A 25290-nucleotide genomic window follows, 5' to 3' on the forward strand; every position below is an offset into this window, starting at 1 on the left:
GTAAGTATATTGTATCAAATATATCGTTGTCTTGTACCCATAGTACAGGCTATGCCTAGTTTGGGGCAAGATAATTTGTGTTAGTGTGTCAATATAAAAAAATATATACTACCTCATACCCCGCGACACAGGACTTAGCATGTAGCGACAATTCAATATATAAAAATGAATTGCTGTTCGTTAGTCTCGCTAAAACTCGAGAACGGCTGGACTGATTTGGCTAATTTTGGTCTTGAATTATTTGTGGAAGTCCAGAGAAGGTTTAAAAGGTGAATAAATGGGAAAATGATACTAAATTAAATAAAAACAATATTTTTTTTTTTCCTTTGTTGTGTCCATACATAATTTCTATGAGAGAATTTATTGACGCACGGTTTGACAGTTCTGCTGTGAAACAATTTCATTACGACAGCAGGGTGCATATTTTACGAAGTAATTTTTGATGTTATGATATATTATTGACAAATTCATATAAAAACATTATTTTATTTATTATATGCAGAACAACGTCTGTCGGGTCAGCTAGTTTAAAATAAAACACGACTTATAACATATACTATTCCGACACTTTATTTTATTCTATCATCGATGTATAAGTAAAGAATATTTTAGGTATTTTTTACACCTTGGGTTACATTATTGAAGTTTTAGTAAGGATCCCTATTTTTTTTTAAACATAACAGCATATTTCACCCGGAGGTAGGGTATCTTCCCAACAGTGAGGGAGGCTCCTTTACACAGGATGCCGGCTAGATTATGGGTACCACAACGGCGCCTATTTCTGCCGTGAAGCAGTAATGTGCAAGCATTACTGAATGTCTGAAGGGCGCCGTAGCTAGTCAAATGATACTTAACATCTTATGTGTCAAGGTGACGAGCACAGTTGTAGTGCCGATCAGAATATTTGGGCGTATCAATTACCATCAGCTGAACGTCCTGCTCATCTCGACCCTTAATTTCATTAAAAAAAAAAGTTTAAAGTACTTTGGCAATCCAAACATTCATAATTTCCCTCGTGACAACCAAAACCATGCAAAGGAATAAAGAAATTGTCCGTTCAACGATGCTATCGCAAAATTATTTCCAATTTCGCCGTTTTGTGTCTCCGCTGTTTTTTTTTTATTTCCCCTCTTCGGAGCCCGATGGTCGATCCATAAATTATAGTTCGGTAGCTCTAAAGGCTTTTCGGATTTTGTTATTTTTGTTAATGCCTTTGAAGAATTTATGGACCGTCTTATTTAGTAGCCGGTATTCGAGTTCTACTCGGTTTGGTTACAATTTATAAGTGTAGTTTGTAAGAACTTGTATGTGAGGGTATATTAAAATTTAGAGTGAATACATAATATTTCAGTTTTCTGTAATAAGGGACGATATTTATTTAGATGCATTTTGCATAATAAATCTTAGCGGAATGAACAACTTTAAGATAACTGACATTAAGATAATCTATTAAGGATTGTTGCAAAAAACGTCTAAGTCGGTTGTTACGTTCGATTCCTGCTGTATACTTTTCTAAGGCATCTATAGAGGGTAGGTACTTAGACTTTGCTCAGATTTTACTTTTTTTATGACAATAAGGGACGAGACCTGCAGGGCGTTTAGCTGATGGTAATTGATACGCCTTGCCCATTACAATACAGTGCCGCTCAGTATTCTTATAAAACTAAAATTCTGAGCAGCACTACAGTTTACAGTTACACATCTTGAGACAAAAGATGTTAAGCCTCAATTGCCCAGTTATTTTAGCAGCTGCGGCGCCTTCAGATCGAAACACAGTAATGTTTACACATTACTGCTTCACTGCAGAAATAGGCGCCGTTAGCCGTTTATGGGTACCAATAAACTAACCGGCATCCTGTGCAAAGGAGCCTCCCACTGGTATATTGAGGGTTTTAGGTACCTGTAGGTATTACGGTCATAGTTTAAGATTCTAATATGTTTTTATTTCATTATGCCTATTGTCTTGATTCGGCTTCTAAAATTTCAATACGCATAGACATATATCATTTTAGAAAAAAAAACATTATAAACTGTAACGCAAATTACTGCACTTTTATCAATCTACTTTGAATGCTCGTGTGATGGAGGCTTAATATGACGTCATACCTCCGAAATCAATCTCACAAACAACACATTAACCGCGGTGATAATTGAGACGAGACAAGACGTCATTCATGCTCACTAAGAAAGACTCAACGCGCTTAAAAAAAATCTGTTTAAAAATTAACTTTTAGGTAGGTACCACCCCCCCCCCCCCCCAAACACAGATGCATCAATAATCAATTTAGTTACACATTCACATTCGTGAGACTAACTTACTTTTAAATTATTAGAAATCTAAATTTCACAAACAGTTTTTCCTTACAAGAATTCCCAAAAGAAGTCCAATCGTAAAATTATAAAGCACAGTGCTACATTCTCGCATATAACATAAATATCTAGAGTGTCATATAGTCGAACAAAACAACCGGAGGAGCAGTGTACCAGACAAAACGGATTCCTCATGCTGCCAATTGGAAGTTTTCAGTTTTTTTACGTCACTTTGGAACGAAGGTATTCTAACGGTGTTTTGGCGGGAGACATAACTCTGGACGGCAGAAACGACGTTTTTCTTATTGCTCTTTTGACCTCGCATCGAAATCATGCAAGATTTACCTTTATGGGTTTATATATATACAGGTTTATATTTGAATTATTATCATTTTGAACTATGACAACGAAAATTATAATTAACTGTGAATTACTTTTAAAACAATGCAAGGTGTTAAATAAAAGAAAAAACATCCTGTTAACTAATTACGTTCAACGCCGGTCGAAATTAAAAAGATAAATTGCAAAAATCCCGCCCATTTTTAAAAATGGAACCCAAGAATGATTCGTTTAATTAATAAACCAATCACGTACAGTCGCGACGCGGCGTCGATGCGCGGCGGACGTGCGGGCGCGGGGATGAATGTTTGGAAATTCGAATACTATCTTTTTTTTGCACTTAGAAACATATAGTTTGTAATTGGCTTGACGGCCGGTAACAGTTATAGCTTCTAATTAATTGGATAAACATGTTACATTAAAGTTTTTATTGTAGCAGGTATCAACGGATGTGAATAAGGCTCACTTGATTGTAAATATTCAGAGTTCAGACCTCACAAATAAAGTGAGATTAAAAGAAACGTGCCCCGGCGGAATTTATTGATTATATTATCCTACTATAACTTTTAATCTTTAATATTTTAAGTAAAATATGAAAACTTTTAATAGTCAACTAGCTGTGCTAGATTTAAATAATGATTTTTTTGTTTCTAGATGCGAAGGTCATATAAAAATTTAGATTTATCTATAACTATCTGCGGATAACTGTCAAATTTTATTGTAAGCTACAATTAGTGTCCATTGTCTTGCTAGAGATATATAATTGACGATCAATTTATTTATTTTATTTTATTTTATTTTACAATTTTAGGGAAACTTACAGCTAAAAAACTCTCAATATTATATAATTAACATGATGAAGGCCAATTATCAGCTTCCACATTCAGGCATCACTACATCTCCACACTCCAATGCTCAAAAAACTCAAGGCAAGAAATTAAGAAACTACATTAAAATCCAAATCACTCAAAGTACCGACCACATAGGGCTCTCTTCATTCTAGCAACACTAGTGCAGAATAAATCCAAATCAACCTCCCGGCATGCCACATTGAAAGAACGACATGCTCGCAATAGGTATGAATTTTGTCTATATATATTTCTTGCTATAGGGACGCACAATAAATTTGGCCTGCGCAGAAACAATGATGGTGCGTATAGGCCCACCTTAGATACCAGTTCTGGCAACTCAGTTGCACCATTAAATAAAGACATTAGAAACGCTATGTCCGATATTTTTCTACGCTCAGCTAGAGGCAAAATATGAAATTTTTTGCAGTGTGTATGATAGTCAGGCAGATAACAGTTAGATTTAAATTGAATGTACCTTAAAAATTTTCTTTGTATACTTTCAAGGCGGTCTATATAAATGTTGTATATTGGGTTCCATACCTGTGAGGCATATTCGAGGTGACTACGAACGAAAGAGCAATATAATATTTTAATAGTTTTAATTTCCTGAAAGTCGGAAGAGATTCTTATAATGAAACCTAACGCTTTCGTGGCTTTATTAATGATGCTCTCAATATGCAGATCAAAGAGAAGTTTGCTGTCAAATATAACTCCAAGATCTTTGATAGATCCAACTCTAACTAAAATAGAATCTTGAAGTTTATAGGGAAAGGCAATAGGGTGGGGTTTGCGAGTAAATGTACAAATGTAACACTAAGATACATTTAAGTCGAGCTCGTTCAGAACACAATAATTTTGAAAGCGGTCCATATCTTCTTGTAAAGAGAGTGCATCAGCGACAGAGTTAATCTGTTTCATGATTTTCATGTCGTCTGCATACAGTAAAATTTTGGACGACTGAAAACACTGCGTGATGTCGTTGACAAAGATATTAAAGAGAAGTGGGCCCAAAAGTGATCCTTGCGGCACTCCTGAAGGTATATATCTCGTTCTAGATGAGTATCCATTCAACACCACAGTCTGACATCGATTCTCTACGTACGATGAGAACCATCTGAAGAGATTACCCCGTATACCAATGGAAGATAACTTACTTAAAAGTATGTTGTGGTTAATTTTGTCGAAACATTTGCTGTAGTCTGTGTATATAACATCCACCTGGGATCTCTGAGCCATAGAGTCTGATAGGAAGTCGCTACATAGGATCAAATTTGATGTAGTCGACCGACCCTTTATAAAACCGTGTTGGTATTCACTAAAGTCCAGTTTCAGTGCTGAATATACTTGTCTGTAAACGATTTTTTCCATAATTTTAGCAAATACACACAACTTAGATATAGGTCTGTAATTTTCAACGACGGCTTTTGATCCTTTTTTCAGGACAGGTGTTATATACGCAGACTTCCACAAAGTGGGCACTACTCCGGCAGTAAGTGAGAATTGAATTAAGATTGAAAGTGGTAAAGTCAGGCTATCGGCGCAATTTACTATAAATACTGGTGGAATATTGTCAGGCCCCGGTGACTTGTTTAAATCCACATTTTTCAAAAATCTATATACCTCATCCCTATTTATTTCTATTGACCCGATATCCATGCCGAAACAAGCAGCCCCCTCGTGTACGGTCTGTGTGTTAATTGGTGGCGAGTTGTTATTGATAGCGCTCGGTTCCAAAAAATTTGAATAAAAGTAGTCGCTAAACATGTTGGATATAACATCCCCATCCCCAGATGAATGCTTTCCATACTGTAGTACAGAGGGATAGCAATCGGACTGCTTTTTTGATTTTACATAGGCCCAAAAAGCTTTAGGATAGCGCTTTATGTTCGATTCTATACTAGATATATAATTGTTAAACAACTCTTTTTCTAAATCTTTCACTCTCTGTCGTAAAACGACAAATGAATGATGATCCGAGAGGTTGTTATATTTTTTAAATTTTAAATGATATTTAGCTTTCTCCTTTATTATTTTGATTAACGAGCTATTATACCAGACTGGGAATTTTGATTGTACGGTTACAATTTTTGATGGAATGTAGATGTTACGCAGATCGTTGATAGTGTCATAGAAATACGATACAGCATCTTCAACGGATCTACGCCTCAGTTCAAAGTCCCAGTTCACGGAGTCCAAATTTTGTTTTATGGCAACGTAATCGCCCTTGTTGTACAAATATTGTAAGCGAGGACGAGTGGGTAGGCTGTGCAACTGAACGAACTCGACCGAAATGCAAAGCGCTTTATGTTGGGGATCTTCGCGTACCAGGGGGTCAGCGCAGCAAGTAACAGAAATATCGTTATTGGATAGTACAAGATCCAAAATCCTATCGTTAATATTGTGAAAGCAATTATATTGTGAAAGATTACAAATATTCAAATTGTCTATAAAATTACTTTGAACATCACCCTGTATGTCACTCGGATAGAGAGAAGAGAGATCATTTGTCTGACACCACTTTATATTTGGTTGATTAAAGTCGCCAAGTATTAAAAATGCATCAGAAGGGTATTTCAGAGCAATGTCAGCCAAACTATTAGAAAAATTATTCAATTGAACTGCTAATGTATTGCCCAAATTTTCGTTGCAAATGTAAACAACACAGATGTGTATTTTATAAGAAATTTTCGGCTTTCTGTGATTCAATGTAAGCGTGATCCACAAGTCCTCGGCAGAAGAGCGCCAGTCATGTCGAACATCAGCAGGTATTTCCCTCTTAACAGCTATTAAAACCCCTCCTCCCTTCGATTGTTCAGTAGCAGCATAATTACGATCTCGTCTCCAAACAAGATAACGATTATCGAACAACTCGGAATCCGAGATTCCCTCCAAAAGCCACGTTTCAGTAATACATATAATATCATAGTTATTAACACACACATTTCTGTAAAAAGTACTCGTTTTCGTTCGTAGTCCCCGAACATTTTGGTAGAAAATATTAAGCGGGGCCATTGCAAATATCTTCATACAATTCAACACAACAATAATAAATATGTAGGGTACATTCCAATCGATGTGAATAAATATGCCCCACCAATGAAATGCAAATAAGCACCTTACTAGTATACAAGTTAAGTACAACAGTTAAACTGCACAAGTATGAGCAAAAATAAGATATTAGATCATTCAAATAAAATATGTTTGTACGCCTTACTAAGCCAGAAGCAGTTCTAATTCTAAGGAAATAATGTCTATAATCACAATAACTGCACGACAAAAAGTCATTAGGATTGAGCGATAAGAGAACAAAAGGCGTGCAGGTACAAGATGAATAGCAAAAAATGTTACCTGTGGTTCTCAAACTTATTGAGCCGATCCAGTAATGTGACATGCCGGACTGTTGTTTAAATATGATTATGTAAAAAACTTTTTTAAGTCGCGTTCCGTATTGATATGATGTTTTGGAGACGATGTGTTTTTTCGTATGAAAATTTTGCACCCTTTCACCCAAACATATTCATATCCCCGTTCTTTTGCGCGAGCCTTGGTTTTATTTAATAGGGCTTTGTTCTCGAGAGTTAGGTGATCGTTGACGTAAATCCTGCTATCGCCACGTAGTCCTAAATCCACCGCTTTAAGGGCCTTATGATTCTTTGCAGCAGCTACAAATTCGTTCTTCAAGTAACTGTTCTGGACAGAGCATATAATGTTCTTGTTATGCTTATTATTACGTGTAGGCACTCTGGCGATGTAGTTGACCTGCTCCTTTTGGATTCTACAGTTGATCGCAGTCCCCAACTTATCTAAGATGTTAAATAAGTTCTCGGCACTAGACTCGGGTACACCCTTAATTTCAATATTATTCATACGTAGACGTTGTTCGTTATGGTTTTGCAGTTCCTCCAAGTTGTTTACACGCTCCTGCAGGGTCAACAAATCTCCTTTTGTCTTTACCAAGGAGTCAATTTCTTGCTCCAGGGTAGATACCTTCATGGTTAGAGCCTCGACAGCATCATGAACAAACTCGATAGACGCTTTCATGTCCGAAAACTCCTCTCTAATAGTTTTCAATTCCACCAGTTCGGCCTGTATCGCCCTCACACTATCCACTAATGCTGGTAAAGCCTCCATTTGCGACGACAAACGCTTCAGCTCGAAAACTATGGAATCCGATGGCGATGGATCCGATGACGTTGTTGGTTTTGGACTGGCTATTCCTCGGGACTTGCAACTAGAGCATTTCCAGGTAGATTTCCGCTCTCCTAGTTTCCGCCATCCACCCTCAGTTATTCCAGCGCAAGGGAAGTCAAACTGACCCGCACACACAGAGCATGTGGCGCCGTCCCTAGCTTCAACTTCACATCGTTTGCAGGCAAACATAATAATATGAACTTTGAGAAACACTTGCAAAAATTACATAAACGAGTAGCGAGCAGTTGTGCGCGTCAGGTCGGCCTCGAGTCTACCGACGTACTGATTATAAATAAATTTTGTAATTGTACCTTTTGTAATAAAGAAAGACAAAATGTAACGAAATAATAGTCTTAATAACACCAACACCAAAATATTACGTAAAAAGCATCACGGATTTTGTTTAAAAAAAACACCATTTATCAAATAAATGCATTCCCAGCTATGTCCTTGCACAGCGTGACAACAAAAACTGAATAATAAGTTGGCAGCACTGAGCCGAAGAAGAACGAAGCGAGGCGAAGGACGGCGAAGATTAGCGAGCTAGCTTTTTGCTTGCATCAATCGATTCGGCCGCGCATTCGCACGATGAATAATTCAAAAATTGACATGAAATGGCGGTATGGTTCTTTTTTTAAAATGAAAGGTGCCCGATTGAGGACTGTAACCGTCTGACGAATTCATTGGCCAACGGCTTTTTGCGTTCTGATTACAACGTATTGCACTTCAATTTTCAATTAGTCCTTTAATTATGTCAATCGCTCTCAAAATTGAACCCGACTAACCGCAATGCTACGGTTAACTTTACTGTTCAACCGCAAATAAAATCCAGCCTTTTACGATTTAAAACCTAATAAAGCACGCCATTTAATCGTAGCGTTTATGCTTAGAGTATTTACCTATATAAATGGAGCCGGCATTGATGGGCGCTCGAGATTTCGGATACTACACCTCTCGTTACTTACTAGAAGGTACGCACTGACTTTGCTGTGAATAGTTATGCTGTTACAAGTATAGCTTCGACCAAGTCAATCGTTTTATTTATCGTCTCCTTTTAAATTACATAACCTTTACGAAGTATGGTGATGGGCATAGCGGGTTTAATATTTTCAGTGAAGACTGATCCAAGATATGATAGTGTTCAGCACACCGGATTTTTTTATTTTATGAAAATAAGGGACGAGACGATCAGGACGTTCAGATGATGGTAATTGATACGCCCTACCCATTACAATGCAGTGCCACTCAGAATTCTTGAAAAACCCAAAACAAATCTGAGCGGCACTACGATTACGCTGGTCACCTTGAGACATAAGATGTTATGTCTCGTTTGCCCAGTAATTTCACTAGCTACGGCGCCCTTCAGACCGAAACACAGTAATGTTTACACATTACTGCTTCACGGCAGAAATAGGCGCCGAAGTGTTGTGAAGTAAGATTAAATATACGATTTTGTTAATGATTGTGTGATAATGCGTAACGATATTAAAGACTTATTTTTAGAACATGTTTCCGTGCTAAACTGCCACCTCATCTTAGTAAATACTACATAAAGAATCCACAATCGAATTAAAATATAGAATGATGCAAAAAGTGCGTAATTAAATCTATAATTCCGTTAACGAAGCCTGTTTCCAAGTACAGGTGAACATCTGAATTATAATTGATTAAGAAAAACATGTTGTTTTTCGTTTAAATGGCTTCATTCTGCTTTAGCTTCTACAATTGGGTGTAACAGGTTTATTACTTGCCTTCAAATATGCGTCGTCTTTCCTTAAACGCCGTTCTAGTGATTTCTCTGTGAGGTGACTAAAGAGAGCTAACAAAAGAGAAGAAGTGTGTGTAGGGAAGCGATTGAAACAGAAGAGAAGACCTTTCGCAGTCGTTCGTTCGCTGTATGTGGACTGTAGAGTACGTTATAGACAGAGTAAGGCAAACATCAAGAGTTGCGAAAGAAACATGTTATAGTTTCCGACTTTGAAGGTTTTGTAAGTAAATTATTCGAATTGCGAGCACTGGGTTTCTCTATCTCCTTTTATGGCGTTTTCTATTCTAAAACGGGGACAATCTTGGCCCCGAGAACGGCAAAGGATTGATGCATCGAGATGTGGTGTTGGAGGCGAATGCTGAGAACATACGCAATGCGCAAAGGTCACGAACGTTTGAAAAAAAAGCGTGCGTACAAAGTACACAATATTCATGTTCAACCTGCATTGTGTATGGATCTCTAAGCTGCATATGATGTCCTGGTACATGTTGCTAGGATGACACATGATTTCAACCGCTATGAAAGACATTACTATCACCGCTACCACATTTATGTTCTCCTGGTGTCTATGTAGTAATACGTCGAGCGCATGACGTCAGAATATATTAAGGTATACTCGCTTCATACATATTATGACAATCTCATCTCCAACTATGATCGCATGGTGCCAAATCACTGTATCTCATTTTCTGCTACGTTAAATCTTATCAATTTATGTGTCTACTTCTTTTTAGTGTCTCGCTTTTTCGTTTCATCAACTTTCAAAACACAATAATGCTAAAGAAGCTTTCACTTCAAAAATAATCTCGCGGTCGCTCTTCAAGAAGATGATCAAATTAAAGACACCTCATCCAAATTCTCCACGGAGACACGCTGGACAGAAACCGGTGGAGGCAGATCATCCGCTCCAGATGCGGCTCTTATGCTGACCACGATCCTCAGACATGAGGGAACGACCCCCGAAAGAGAGATTCGGCCTTGACCAGATCGTCGATCCATCTTGTTAGGAGGCCTACCAACACTACGTCTTATATATCCGGTTTTAAATAATGGATTGTTTGGGGCTTTTATATCAAAAGTAGTTTATTTTTTAAAAGAGAGAGAATTAAAACAAAAGTCAATGAAATCATGATCATTGGAAATACATGGCTCAGAAGAAATGGCGCAATAATAACATATTGTAATTTTTTACGCTTGTTTAGCAAGTATATTGGGCAAGGCTACAAGGTACCAGTGGGAGGCTCCTTTGCACAGGATGCCGGCTAGATTATGGGTACCACAGCGGCGCCTATTTCTGCCTTGAAGCAGTAATGTGTAAGCGTTACTGTGTTTCGGTCTGAAGGCGCTGTAGCTAGTGAAATTACTGGGCAAATGAGACCAAATGAGACTTAACATCTTATGTGTCAAGGTGACGAGAGCAGTTGTAGTGTCGCTCAGCATTTTTGGGTTTTTCAATAATCAGCTGAACGCGCTGCTCGTCTCGTCCCTTATTTTCATTAAAAAAAAAATCCATATGATGATGGAAATTGCACAGTCATGCGTATTTTGTTGTTCTCATACCACAAGTCACAACATGTTTCAGCAACTTAGTAAATATTTTTATCAAATTACCCCTGAAAAAAAAAATATTTTTGTGACAACCCTTGCATATTTTTAGCAAATCGACGTTGAGACAGTTCAGTAGGTATTAAGGGACAGAAAAAAAAGTGTTTTGGCCACTAATTGTGTTTATTAAGCATATGATTCCGTAATAGTACAATAATTATAATGTATGCAAATAGTACCGCAGCCATCACACCTACAGTTGACCTGGCTAGGTCATCTTAAAAGAATAAATTATAAATGAATATAACTATATTAAAAAGGTATTTACGAGCTATTCCTTCAACTTAAAATATAATGAAAAGTAGCTCTGGGTGTCTTCGAAAAAATAAACCCATACGGCCTTACAAACAAACTTGGTATAAAGTTATATCAGAAAACAAACCAAGAATATATATATATATATATATAGTAGCTGTCCCAGCAAACGTTGTATTGCCGATATTAAAATCGCGATACAAAAGTAACTGTTGATCGTAGATGGGTGAAAATTTGAAGTATACAACTTATATTTATGTATTTTATAATGCTGACTCATAATCAAACAAATTTAAAAAAATGTCAAAAAAATTTAAAAAGAAATCGTGTGGACCACCCTTAACATTTAGGGGGATGAAAAGTAGATGTTGTCCGATTCTCAAACCTACCCAATATGCACTCAAAATTTCATGAGAATCTGTCAAGCTCTTTCGGTTTTCAATGTTTAACACCATGACACGAGAATTTTATATATTAGATATATATACTTTATACCATGTTTATTTGTAAGGCCGCAAGAGTAATTGAATTCAGTAGATTTGTTGTAACAAATTAAAAAATATATAGTTATTAAGCATAATGCGAACATATTACCAACCAAAATGTGAAGTATTTCTTATTAAGTAAAGCTTTAAAAGCAGAGTTTGCACAGAATCGTTCAATCACCACAAGTAACGCCGGATTACTAACCAATACTTCCCTCAATTTAAGGAAGGGATCGACCCTAAAGTATTCAAATTGAAGTATATATAAGTAAGTGCTTAAATATTATAGTTTACGATGCAAGAAATACATACCTATAAGAAAAAGACATATTCCCGTCCATGGGTTGATCGTCAACAGCTCCAGTCGTCAGCATGAGGCTGTTCATGGGGACACAGTCTATCGATATCGATAAGTCACTATCACGGTTGCGTCACAGAGACGCGTTACTCATTGTTGTATCACATCACTAGCGTATACTCTGAGATCGCACCTGGAACAAATGTTATTGCTTTAATTAATCTGTTCAAGTAGACATGATTATCTCATATTCAAATCTGGTATTTTAACGGATTAGACTAGCTGTCCAACGCGGAAATATATTCTTGGAACACTTTCCCGTAAATATAGTTTTAATTAATAAAAAATAGCTTCTTCCTCTCTCATTATTATAATTATCTGTCCATGACCAATTCAAAAAGGCACTACTGACCTTTGAAAACAATCAAATTAGAATGAATGCATTTTAATATAATAATAATAATATTGACACACTTTTTACACAAATTATCTTGCCCCAAGTTAAGCATCTATAGCCTGTGTTATGGGTTACAAGACAACGATATATTTAATACAATATACTTACTTAAACATACATAAATTCATATAAACATACATAAATAGATTTATATATCAATAGTGCTTTTAGTTTTGCAAAACATAATTTCTGGAAATTTTAATTGTAAACTTCATGGTTACTCTGCGCAAATTCTTTAGTTTCTGGTAGATTAATGGAGGCGAATGATAGTTCTCTTTAAATAATATCTGCGTCTATAATCAACAGGCACAATAAGGTTTATGTAGTTCGGATTAAGTGTGGAGTACAATTTCGCAATCTTACACATCGCCAGCGTCAGATTGTAAGCGATAGCATCCACGCAAACCGGCTGAACTCGCCCGCCATCTTGACTCTGATTGACAGCTGTCAATATTGGCGGCAATGCGGGTCGCGACGCGTCACCACCGCAGAGTAACTTTCGAAATTCGGGTTCGATATTTGAATTAGAGATGATTTGTCGTATTCTTCAGTGAGTTCTGAATGGATCAGAGTTATTTTATTGTTAAAGAGCAGTTGTCCGCAACTATGTCTGTGCTTCTATTATTATTTTATTATAAATTAAGAATAGGTGTTTATCTTTTTTATTTTTGATGCAATTATTGCAAGAAATAAGCAATTGTAAGTAGGTAAAGATTGTCTATTATCTACAACGTCGTACCGGAAGACGCAGTGTTGGAAGGCCCCCAAGATGGACGGATTATCTAGTCAAGATCGGCGGAATACGTTGAATGACGGCAGCGCAGGACCGATCATGGTGGCCTTTGTCCAACAGTGGACCTCTTCTACGAAATCTACGAAATTTGAACGAAATCTGGCAGTTACAAACAAACACACATACCTACAGGTGAAGCTAATAAGAAGCGTGTAAAAAGCGACGCCCATTCCTGACTTAAGTAGGTATTTGCAAGCAATGCATAACTTACCTAAATCCAATCTTAAATAGGTATTGGTTCAAAAATAGCTTAATCAGTTTATTAAAACTTGCGACATTAATACATATTTCTTAATAACCACGTAATCGTGTTATTGTATCAGCCATTTTGTTCAATTCTAAGAATGGCGGTTTCTATTTAAATTGTACGTTATACCTACTGGATTTATGTATACCTTTAGCTGAGAGAATTTAGCTTGTTATTGTAAGTTATATTATACTTGCTGACCCGACAGACGTTGTTATGTAGATAATAAAAAAAAAACTGTTTTATAGGAATTTGCCAATAATATTTCAAAACATCAAGAATTAATGCTCCCTGTTGTTATAATGAAATTGTTTCACAATGGAACTGTCAAACCGTACGTCATAAAATTCTCTCATAGAAAATATTTTCATACAAAACAAATATTGAAAATAAAAATAATTATGGTTCCCAAATCGAAATAAAAACTATCCTATCTCTCAAGTTGGACTAAACTGCAATCCATGAAGTAATCCCCATTAAAATCCGTTCATTCGTTTAGGAGTCCATCGCGGACAAACAACTTGACACGTAATTTATATATATTAAAGATAAGATTGCAAAATTGTTATGAATAATTCAGATCATCATTATCATCATCAGCCGGAAGACGTCCACTGCTGGACAAAGGCCTCCCCTGCCTGCCAAAAGACCTGCGCTGTCCTCATCCAACGTATTCGTTCGGGCGATCATGACCGGTCCAATTGAGGGATAATCTTTATTATTATTGAGAGTAAGAACTCTTTAAATATTTCTATCTACATCCTGACAACAAAATCATAAAAATTTAATTGTAATTTTAAGTTATTTATTGTGTGTCTTCTACCGCATTTATCACGGGGAGTGTTCCGAAGAGCTGTTTCAACTGATTCAAGCCGCCGAATTAGACCTTCGCACGATACGCCACAAATTATCATATCATCCCAACCATCTGGATGTGTGGCGGTCCTCCACAATGCGGTTTTCAAGGAGCTTTCTTCCAAGTACTACTACTAAAGCTGTGGAATGAGCTTCCTTGTGAGGTGTTTCCGGGACGATACGACATGGGTACCTTAAAGCCTTAAAGGCTTGTTGCAAGAGAATGTGGGCGACGGTGATCACTTAACACCAGTTGACCCGTACGCTCGTTTGTCCTCCTTCTTCATAAAAAAAATCTATAAGCAGATAATATAATATTTTACTAAGTTATGATTTCAGTAAACTATAAAATATGTTTCTTTAACTATGAATCTAATCTTTTTTTTTATGGAATAGGAGGACAAACGAGCGTACGGGTCACCTGGTGTTAAGTGATCACCGCCGCCCACATTCTCTTGCAACACCAGAGGAATCACAAGAGCGTTGCCGGCCTTTAAGGAAGGTGTACGCGCTTTTCTTGAAGGTACCCATGTCGTATCGTCCCGGAAACACCGCACAAGGAAGCTCATTCCACAGCTTAGTAGTACGTGGAAGAAAGCTCCTTGAAAACCGCACTGTGGAGGACCGCCACACATCCAGATGGTGGAGATGATATCCTAATTTGTGGCGTGTCGTGCGAAGGTGGAATTCGGCGGCAGGAATAAGGTTAAACAGCTCTTCGGAACACTCCAATCTTTTCAATTTAAATGTTTATTTAAATTTTATAATCATAATTGTGATAAAATAACTTTAATGAATAAATTACTTTTGCGCGTCACAATATTTTTGGGCATCGATCAAGTAATATGACATTAAAGATATAATCTTGGAGCCTCAAATAGGAGTTCAATTAACCTTTAACAGATTCAATATTTTGATAAACATTAAAAGTAGAACATCTTCTGTGTGCCATTATTAGGGTACCGTATTTGTTATGACAAGACGAGCAATACATTTACCTGATGGTAGTAGTGATACTTGTTGCCCGTTACATGATGTCTGTCCATTATCCTTAACGGCCGTTTTCAATAACCTATCTATCCTTAGTTTAACTTACTAGACGGAGACAAATCTATCCTTTTACGCTTACTTACATTTCAATTACCTATCGACAGATAGCATTGGACTATAATTAATAACAAACTATCGGTCGTTTTCAATAACCTATCTATCCTTAGTTTAACTTACTAGACGTAGACAAATCTATCCTTTTACGCTTACTCACATTCCAATAACCTATTGACAGATAGCATTGGACTATAAGTAACTATATTGGACATAACTATGGATAGATAAGATCTTGTCATTAAACGGTGATAATAATCGATCCGTAACTAGAGATACGTTATTGAAAACGGTCGTAGTAGATAATTTATAGGTCTAGATACACAGTTACAGTTGTGGAAACGTCAAAAAAATGGAGGTTGATAATTAACCTCAATTTTGAGCAATGCACGCACACTAACACAAATTACATACAAATCGCGAGTGTAAGACGCAGCTGGTCACGCACACTAAAGTAATAAACCTGGGCTGTTTTCATCGATTGTCTAGCAGCATAAGGCTCTATAGCTAGACGTATAAATTATCTAAAGCATTTTCATCATTATTTTAGTAGTTCTTTTCATCTTCTGTAAAATTTCCATAGAGAGGCAACCCACAAGAAATTACTTTCAGGCATTTATTTGACCACAAATGCAAAATAAACTGACTTGGCAACACTTAATACGCACCAACAGTAATTATTTTCGTGTGCCAACTTTGATTTATAATTTTAATATTATATTTCGAAAATATGAACCAAAGACGACATTTGATATAAACTTAATCACTTTAAATATTTTGCCAAAATTACCATAAGCAAAAATAATAGGTTGACCCGCTTTTGCGCTATCTGCCTATTTTCATCTGATATCTTTCTATTTCTTATATTTTCTTTTCATCTTCTAAAATATTTTCAAAGGCAACCAACAACTAATTGGTTTCAGGCATTTATTTGACCACAAGTACAGATTAAAATGGCATCATTAGCTTGGCTAAATTAATACTTGGTAACAACAACAAACTATCACATTACAAGAGACTTGATCCTGCAGACAAATTGTCCAAACAGTTTTGCGGGAATATGTTAGCTTTTAAGATTCTTTCTGTATTTCTTTTTTATGAGAGGGGGCAAACGGGCAAGAGGCTCACGGGATGGGGAGAGGTGAGGCAACCGCCCATGGACATCCGCAACAACAGGTGTGTCAAGAAATGCGTTGCCGGCCTTTAAGGTGGGAGTATGCTTTTTTCTTGAAGGTCCTTAAGTCGTATCTGTTCGGGAAGACCGCTGCCGGTAGTTGACCCCACAAAGTGGCTGTGCGAGGCAAGAAATTTCGAAGAAAACGCGCGGTTGTGGAATGCCAGACGTCTACGTGATGCGGATGGTACTTTGCACGTAATGACCGATGGTGGAATTCGGCCGCTGGAATCAACCCGAACAGCTCCTCTGAGCACTCCCCGTGATAAATGCGGTAGAAGATGCAGAGAGAACCCACATCTCTACGCAATGCTAGAGAATCAAGCCGATCGGAGATGACTTGATCGTCGATGATCCGAGCCGCTCTTCGTTGTATGCGGTCGAATGGAAGAAGCTGGTACTGGGGAGATGATTAATAGTATAAATAAAAAAAAATCGTGGCCCAGCTTTAATTTTCATATTTTATGGAAAGGATGGACAAAAGAACATACGTGTCCCTGATGTAAGTGATCACCGGACCCCATACTCTCTTGTAACACCAGAGGTATCACAGGATCGTTGCCAACCTTATCAAGCGTCAAATAAAGTGCATATGAATTCTAAAACCGAAAACACACCTACCTACGTGACGGGCGAGCATCGAACCCGGGGCTCCGTGGTGAATGTCAACGGTTAAACCTATTGGGACACCGAGGCTTTATATATTTCGAAAATAATAAAGTCAAAGGCCATATTTGTTTAAGCAGAGTTTCTTGCGCCCGTTCTTCTCAGGTTTGAGGCATAATACTTTGAATGGATGGTAGTTTTTGACTTCAAATTTTAAATATATCAATTTTCTAATAATTTGCGATAGTCTTAAAAGTTATGATTGGTTGAGCTGCTTTTGAGCTGCCTATTTTTGTCTAATAACACTTTAAATATTTTCTTTTCATTCCTTACAGAAACTTACATATATATAATTAATAAGAGTTCCATCGATATGAATTCCATCTTTGTGCTGCAGAAGAGGGCTATTCGCGCTGTTTATAACCTAGGTCCTAAAGAATCATTGAGAGAGAAATTTAAAGAAATAAACATCTTGACTGTTGCCTCTCAATATATTCTTGATAATGTAATGTTTGTTCATAGGCACATAAGTAAATTTGCCAGAAACTGTCATAACCATAATGTTAACACCAGTAACAATCATAAAGTTATAATGCCTACTCCTCGGCTAAATCGAGTTAGTAAGTCTTTTGTGGGGCGTTGTATATGCTTTTACAACAAGATCCCAGATAATACATTCAAAAACGTTTGTTTGGTAAAGGTTACTATAACATGAATAACTTTCTTAGTGATACACAAATAAAATTTGAAAACAAAATTTTATGAACGGTGCGGGACTCGAACCCACGACCTCTGGCGTTCCGTTCTCAGTTCAGTGAACGACTGAGCCAACAGTTCGAGTGACGTATCGTCATAAAATCTTGTACACTTTGTTCAACTCTCAGGTTGTGGTCTCATCTACGGGATCTACTTTACAGTTGATAACCTGCTCAACCCCGATATTTGCATATGAGAAATTGACTTGAGATGTCGCTCTTGTAAATCTAAACAATTTGGTTTGTTTTTAAAGAAGCCTAGAAGTGAGGGTTATCACTTTAAAAACATAACAAATTGTTTTCTTAGTGATAATCAAGCAATCGCCCACAGGCTATTAAATAATAAATTTTATTGTATAATTTTACATTGTATTTTTATATAATAAAAGAGTTTGTTGCGCCCGTTCTTCTAAGGCATACAAGGCATTTATTTTCTCAAAATCGAGGTTTGAGGCATACCTTTTGGAATGGGTGGTAGTTATTTACTTTAAATAAGTGATTTTATATCCTTTTTTGAATAAAATTATTTGAATTTGAATCGCTTTCGAAGTATTTATTTGACCACAAGTGCAAAATAAACTGCCGTCATAATCTTGGCTAAATACTGGTAAAAATAACTACAGAAAATAACCATAACACAAAAACTCCAAACGCATTATAATTCAAATGAAAATTAAGAATGCTTAAATAATTTAAATTTATATTCAAGAGGCGTTGCTAAATAGCTAATTGGTTGAAAAATACATAACGTTCATAAAGAGATTATTATTAAATAAGTTTTTATGTACTTAATAAATGAATATTGCTGGAGATTATTTATATGAAACTCGGTGGAATAACGTTTTTTTAAGTGAAAACATAATTAGTAACTTAGCTAGTGAAATTACTGGGCAAATAAGACTTAACATATTATGTCTCAAGGTGACGACCGCTATTGTATTACCGCTCAGAATTTTGGGTATTTCAATAATTCTGAGCGGCACTGCATTGTAATGGGCAGGGCGTATCAATTTGGTACTATCAGCTGAACGTCCTGCCACTTATTTTCACAAAAAAAAATTAATTTGTGTTTTTATAGTGAGATTGATCAATCACGCTCGACTATGTAACGCTCGGTAAAGTCGGTTCGAGTCGATTAAAGGAGACTGAAGTTTGTCTTGTCTTTAACATAGTTTCTTATGAAATCTATAAACTTGTGTCTTGTGGCCTTTAACACTGTTTTCTTTATGAAACCTATAAGAACAAACAAGTCATCTCATTGGAAGTGATTACTTTTATGAAAACCGGTCAAGTGTGAGTCGTACTAGCACACGAAAAGTTCCGTACCAACGCTGATATGTAGGTTTTTGTTTGTTTAAAATATGTTTTATTTAAACTTTTTATTATTTGTTGTAATAGCGAGAATGAGACACATCACGTTGACTAGCTCTGAAAGAAATTTCTTTCTTCGCACAGCCACTTTGTGCAATCAATTACCGGCTGTTGTTTTCCTGAACCGATAGGACTTAGGGATCTTCAAGAAAATATCATACTCCCATCTTAAAGGCCGGCAACGCATCTCTTGATCCCTGTTGTTACGGATGTCCATGGATGGTTGCCTCACCACTCCCTACCCCGTAAGCCTCTTGCCCGTTTGCCCCCACTTATATAAAAAAATATATGACCGTGACTATTTATGATACAAAATATGTATAGCGAGTTTCGATCTCAGGTCCCTTAGTATTGGGGTCAGCTTTACTTACCACAAATCTATAATATTCTATCGAAAAATGAAATTAAATGAAATTATTAATTTTGCTTTGGAATAGGGTGCACGAAAACGCATGCAAAAAGTTAACAATAATTTAAATACTCATACGATTTAAAGTTATTTATGTTAGGTGATTTAATGTTATCTACATACATGGTATATTTAATAGATGCAGTTTTTTTTTCGTAATACAAGAGTGCCACGGCCCTACAACTAAAAACTGATGCAAAAGTGCGTAAAACTGATGCAACGTATCCATGATAGGCCATGAGGGATAGATTCACCCTATTCTTCTTAACCTATTAAGGACGTACACAAAAGCCTCTATTTAGGTACTATGGGTGTGACCCAACTAAATATTTTTACCAAAAGAAAAATCAATTGATCATAGAAATGTTTGCAACCAGCGGTATTTGAGCCTAGGTGCCATTGTATTAGGATAAATCAATCAATAAATCAATCAAAAATATTTAATTTCATATGTAAATTAGTATGTATGTAGCTCATTCGGAAGGCAGATTTCCTTAGAGAAGAACGAGCAAGAAACTCTAAGGTTGCTCTTTTCAAAACAGAATGGTATTACAAGTTCTTATTTTCAATTAAATTGTTATATTAATAAAACCCCAGCAAACGTTGTATTGCCGTATAAAGTTATATAAAAAAAATTCAATATTTAAAATTTTGGGGTAAAAAATAGATGATGACCTATTCTCAGACCTACCAAATATATCGTACATAAAATGTATCGTACTACAATAATCATTATATTCGATTGCCATCTTGCAACACTATTGCGTATCTGTGGATGGAATAAAATAATAGTAAAATCGCTGGGTGAAAATTTGAAATTGTATTTATTTTTGAATGCGCAATTATAATAAAATAAAAATAAAAAAAATTGTCAAAAAAAAAACCTTCTCTTAAAAAATGCCGATTCTCAGACCTACCCGATATAAACACAAATTTTCAAACAAATCGGTTCAGCCGTTTCGCAGGAGTTTGTTAACAAACTCCGGGACACGAGAATTTTATATATGTATATATATAATGTTATACTTAAGGTGAGTAAACTATATCTTAACATATAGTTTACTTACCACAAGTATAACATTCGTCTAAATAAAAACAGCTATGACGCACATTTTCAGTATCACTGATATAATTTTGCAAATTTTAATTAATTTTGGACATTTCAATTGAGTCATCATTGGCCCCGGTGACATTGTGTTGCCATATCGAGGGGTTTAAAAACGCTCATAATGACATGCCTTGCCATATACGTGTGATGCTTGATTTAAAATTCCATTTGCATACGTACGGTCTGCATATTGAATATTAGTTCTCGATATTTTATTCCAAATTATTATAGCTACTGGTTCTGATAATCTTTACTGATTCTTTTCGTTTTACCAGTGGGAGGCTCCTTTGCACGGGAAGCCGGCTAGATTATGGGTACCACAACGGCGCCTATTTCTGCCGTGAAGCAGTAATGTGTAAGCATTACTGTGTTTTCATCTGGAGGGCGCCGTAGCTAGTGAAATTACTGGGAAAATGAGACTTAACATCTTATGTCTCAAGTAGACGGGCGCGATTGTAGTGCCGCTCAGAATTAGTGGGTTTTTCAAGAATCCTGAGCGGCACTGCATTGGAATGGGTAGGGCGTATCAATTACCATCAGCTGAACGTCCTGCTCGTCTCATCCCTTATTTGCATAAAAAAATATTAAGTTTCATACAAGTAAATGAATCTGTTTTTCAGCATTAATTTCCAACATTTTCAAAATTCCTCCCGTAACTTAAGTGCGACAGAAAGCCCACAAACTTCACAGTGTTACGTGAGCAGCGAGAGTTTGACATCAGTAAAATAATTCCCAACTTCCGCGCATGTAAGCCGTACTTAAAACATCTGTATTATGTTTTGAATATTTCAAAATGTACTAACAATCGTGAGAAGGAATATGTTTTAAAACATATTTTCGAAAACTTAAAACAAACTTAATTATGTTTGAGAATATTAATACATTTATTGTGTTTCTTTATATTCATATTCTCTATGGAACACTCAACAAGCTAGTTAATAAGTAAAAATTTACACATTTAGGACGTCTGCAACAGTGTTTTTTTTAATCTGTGTGTCCCCGACCTGTAGAGGGGTCGAGGCAAAAATTAAAGCTAAAAATCCAAGGAAAAAGGCAATAAAAACACAATTTTAGTGAAGATGGCCATGTTTAATTTTCAAAAATTAGTCAAATCTTTGTGCTATATTTTTTGAAATGCTAAAAATCAAATCATTTTCTAATTGAAATCTACTTCTTATAGTTTTAATGTCCACCATCGAAGAGTGTCAGTTCACACAGGTATGGAGTTGCGAATACGACTAAATAACCTGACTAATAATAATCTATATATATAAAAATAAATTGCTGTTCGTTAGTCTCGCTAAAACTCGAGAACGGCTGGACCGATTTGGCTAATTTTGGTCTTGAATTATTTGTGGAAGTCCAGGGAAGGTTTAAAAGGTGAATAAATAGGAAAATGCTGCTAAATTAAATAAAAACAACAAATTTGTTTTTCCTTTGATGTGTCCATACATAATTTCTATGTGAGAATTTATTGACGCACGGTTTGACAGTTCTGCTGTGAAACAATTTCATTACGACAGCAGGGTGCATATTTTACGAAGTAATTTTTGATGTTATGATATATTATTGACTACAATTGCCCTCGTCACTTAGAGATATAAAATGTCAAGTCTCATTTGCCCAGTAACTTCACTAGCTACGGCGCCCTTCAGACCGAAACACAGTTATGCTTACATACGCAGAAATTCACAGATTTATAAGATAACTTGATAATTTATTGCTTTATCATTTAATAGATATTATATTACTTGAATCAGTACGCGAGTTTTTTTTTTAAAGAGTCAGTGTCGCATTAGGCAGTACTACCACGACAGTGAGAAAACTTTTTAAAATCCGCCGCCTACCAATGTGTTTTCGGTTTTGGGATTTACATGTACGTCTATTCGACACTTTATAAGATCGACAACACTCCTGAGATTCCTCTATTTTTATTTATTTAATATGTACAACCACATTACACATATTATCCTTATAAACTAGTCTTATATAATACAGGGTATCGTGTCTGATATGTATAACAATTACGGTGTATATAACTTTGCCAAATAACTATGAGATGATAATAATACTAATTGATTTGAAATTTTTAAATAAATAGTAACAATAATATAACTACATTTTTAAATGCTCCCAAATCTTTTTCTTATATCTATATAGAGTCCTGAAATATGTCCAACTCGATGCGACAATTTTTTAAATGATTGTCATCGTAGTATAAAAAATTTTGGAAAATTTAGCTCTCGAATACTTGTAAGGGACCTTAAGTTCAACGCGACTGATCATTAAAAGGCATAAAAGGCATTTATTTTCTCAAAGAATTCTTTTTGATGTCATTTCTAATAAACTAGATACTACTACAGCTTCGGAAACAAATGGCGCTCTGAGAGAAAAGAAGCGGCGCAAGAAACTCTCCTAGCATAAGAAAGATTTTTGCGCTCTTTTCAATAAAAATATACAATATTGTACAGTCATTTCTATCGCAATAAAATAATCACAATCTAGTACCAGGCTGTCCGATCATTTAGATATTCAGCTGTGGAGTACTAGGATTTACGACAGAGCCATTTTTTTTATAAAACATTTAAATTTATTTATAGATAATGCCTGAACAGTGGCGTTATTCCTGTAGGCGAATTGGTAGGAGTTTAGTTACAAAATTCCAGTAGGGTTTCGAATCACCTTCTACAAAATGTAATCGCATTAAGGCGCGGTCCATATCGCAGATATCCACAGAAATTAGTTTCTTAGAGAGTCGATTACAATAAGACGCAATAAAAATATTCCGACGCAAAAAATACAGTACAAAAAGAGGAATTAGAACCGAATAGAATCTTTATATATAATTTTAAATATCCAATAAAAAATTTGCAAGTTGCTACCCAAAAATAAACTTTGGATTTAAAAATCTCTGAATTTTCAGCGATAACAATATTCTTTTTTAAAAGAACTTTATAGAATTTGTATTTTTCGTAAATTTAAACCGAACAATTATTCAATTTAATATGTATTTTTTGAATAAACAAAACAAAACCATTATAATAAATGCCCATTTGCAGCTTAGCCACATGATCTACACAAATATTGTAATATTGGTTGTAGCCTGTAATTTACAATCCTAGTCAGTCCGCGCCTTAATTGGACGTTTCGGTCTGAGCACTTCATTCCAGAAGCCATCTCAATACATAATCTGTGATCAGTTATTGTATTTTGTCTCTTTCGTGCTCAGTTATGAAGACAGTGACAAAGCACCAGACCACAGATTAAGGAAAATTCAGGAAGATAGCTTTTAAATTGTAAATCTCTTAAATTATTTATTAAAAAATCAGCGCAGCTTTAACAATATGTAGAGGCCAGGGATTGTCACCTGCCATCAAATGACCCTCATTCTGTGACAAGTGGGAGACTCCTTTGCACAGGAAGCCGGCTAGATTATGGGTATCACAACGGTGCCTATTTCTGCCGTGAAGTAGTTATGTGTAAACATTACTGTGTTTCGGTCTGAAGGGCGGCGTAGCCAGTGAAATTACTGGGCAAATGAGACTTAATATCTTATGTCTCGAGGTGACGAGCGCAACTGTTGTGCCGTTCAGAATTTTGGGTTTTCCAAGGATCCTGAGCGGCACTGCATTGTAATGGGTAACGTGAACGTCCTGCTTCTTTCGTCCCTTATTTTCATTAAAAAAAAATCTAGTCCTCTAATGGCGTTGTATAATGCGAAATAACCCCGATCACACCACACTGCGACCGTCACCAAACTTGAGGATCAATGGCACAGGCGCGATTATGGCTACGCTGTCAATTTTTTCTGTTATTTAGTTGTCCTTCTTTCGCATCCTTGGCTGATTGAAATATAATATTTACTTGGTTGCTCAACTGTATTCAATTTGTTATTTTTTCTCTGTATACCGTCATTATATGACAGTGCTAGGATATTTTACATTCAAAAAGTGGTACTAAAGGTTGAAAAACTAAGATATAATCTACAATTATTATACTATGAAAATCAAAAGCCGAGTATTTGTTTCAAATTTACCTCCCTATAAGCACACTATAACGGCCGTTCCCAATATTCAGTCTATCTCTTACTTGAGATAAAAATCGTAACTATTGACTTTTCTGTCCAAATAAACTTATCGACGGTAAGTCACCTTATCCGTACACGCTGTCTGTCAATGGGACGACGTATAGCTTACCAGCGATAGAAGTTTATATAGAAATTGCAATTCACGCGTCCCAATATAAGGCGATAAGATCAACTTATCGGGTATATTGGGACAGCTTCAGATTATTGACAGCTAAATGCTGA

General features: G+C 36.1%; 2 protein-coding genes and 1 long non-coding RNA gene across 3 annotated transcripts in view; 1 reads left to right on the top strand and 2 right to left on the bottom strand.

Moving 5' to 3' along the window:
* LOC126969917 (uncharacterized) overlaps positions 1 to 25290 on the top strand; it is a 433182-nt gene that overhangs the window by 251891 nt on the left and 156001 nt on the right. The gene's annotated exons all lie outside the window — the stretch shown is intronic.
* Positions 1 to 25290, bottom strand: part of LOC126969963 (uncharacterized) — a 271229-nt gene that overhangs the window by 232790 nt on the left and 13149 nt on the right. The window lies entirely within an intron of this gene.
* The window catches only part of LOC126969901 (transcription factor Sox-17-alpha-A), a 173178-nt gene that overhangs the window by 144802 nt on the left and 3086 nt on the right, over positions 1 to 25290 (bottom strand). Inside the window, exon 2 of the mRNA XM_050815522.1 lies at positions 12117 to 12295. Within this exon, the coding sequence (XP_050671479.1) occupies positions 12117 to 12190 (74 nt within the window). The 5' untranslated portion in view covers positions 12191 to 12295. The remainder of the gene's footprint in view (positions 1 to 12116; positions 12296 to 25290) is intronic.

This window comes from Leptidea sinapis, chromosome 19 (assembly GCF_905404315.1).
Source record: "Leptidea sinapis chromosome 19, ilLepSina1.1, whole genome shotgun sequence".
NCBI classification, from domain to species: Eukaryota; Metazoa; Arthropoda; class Insecta; order Lepidoptera; family Pieridae; genus Leptidea; species Leptidea sinapis.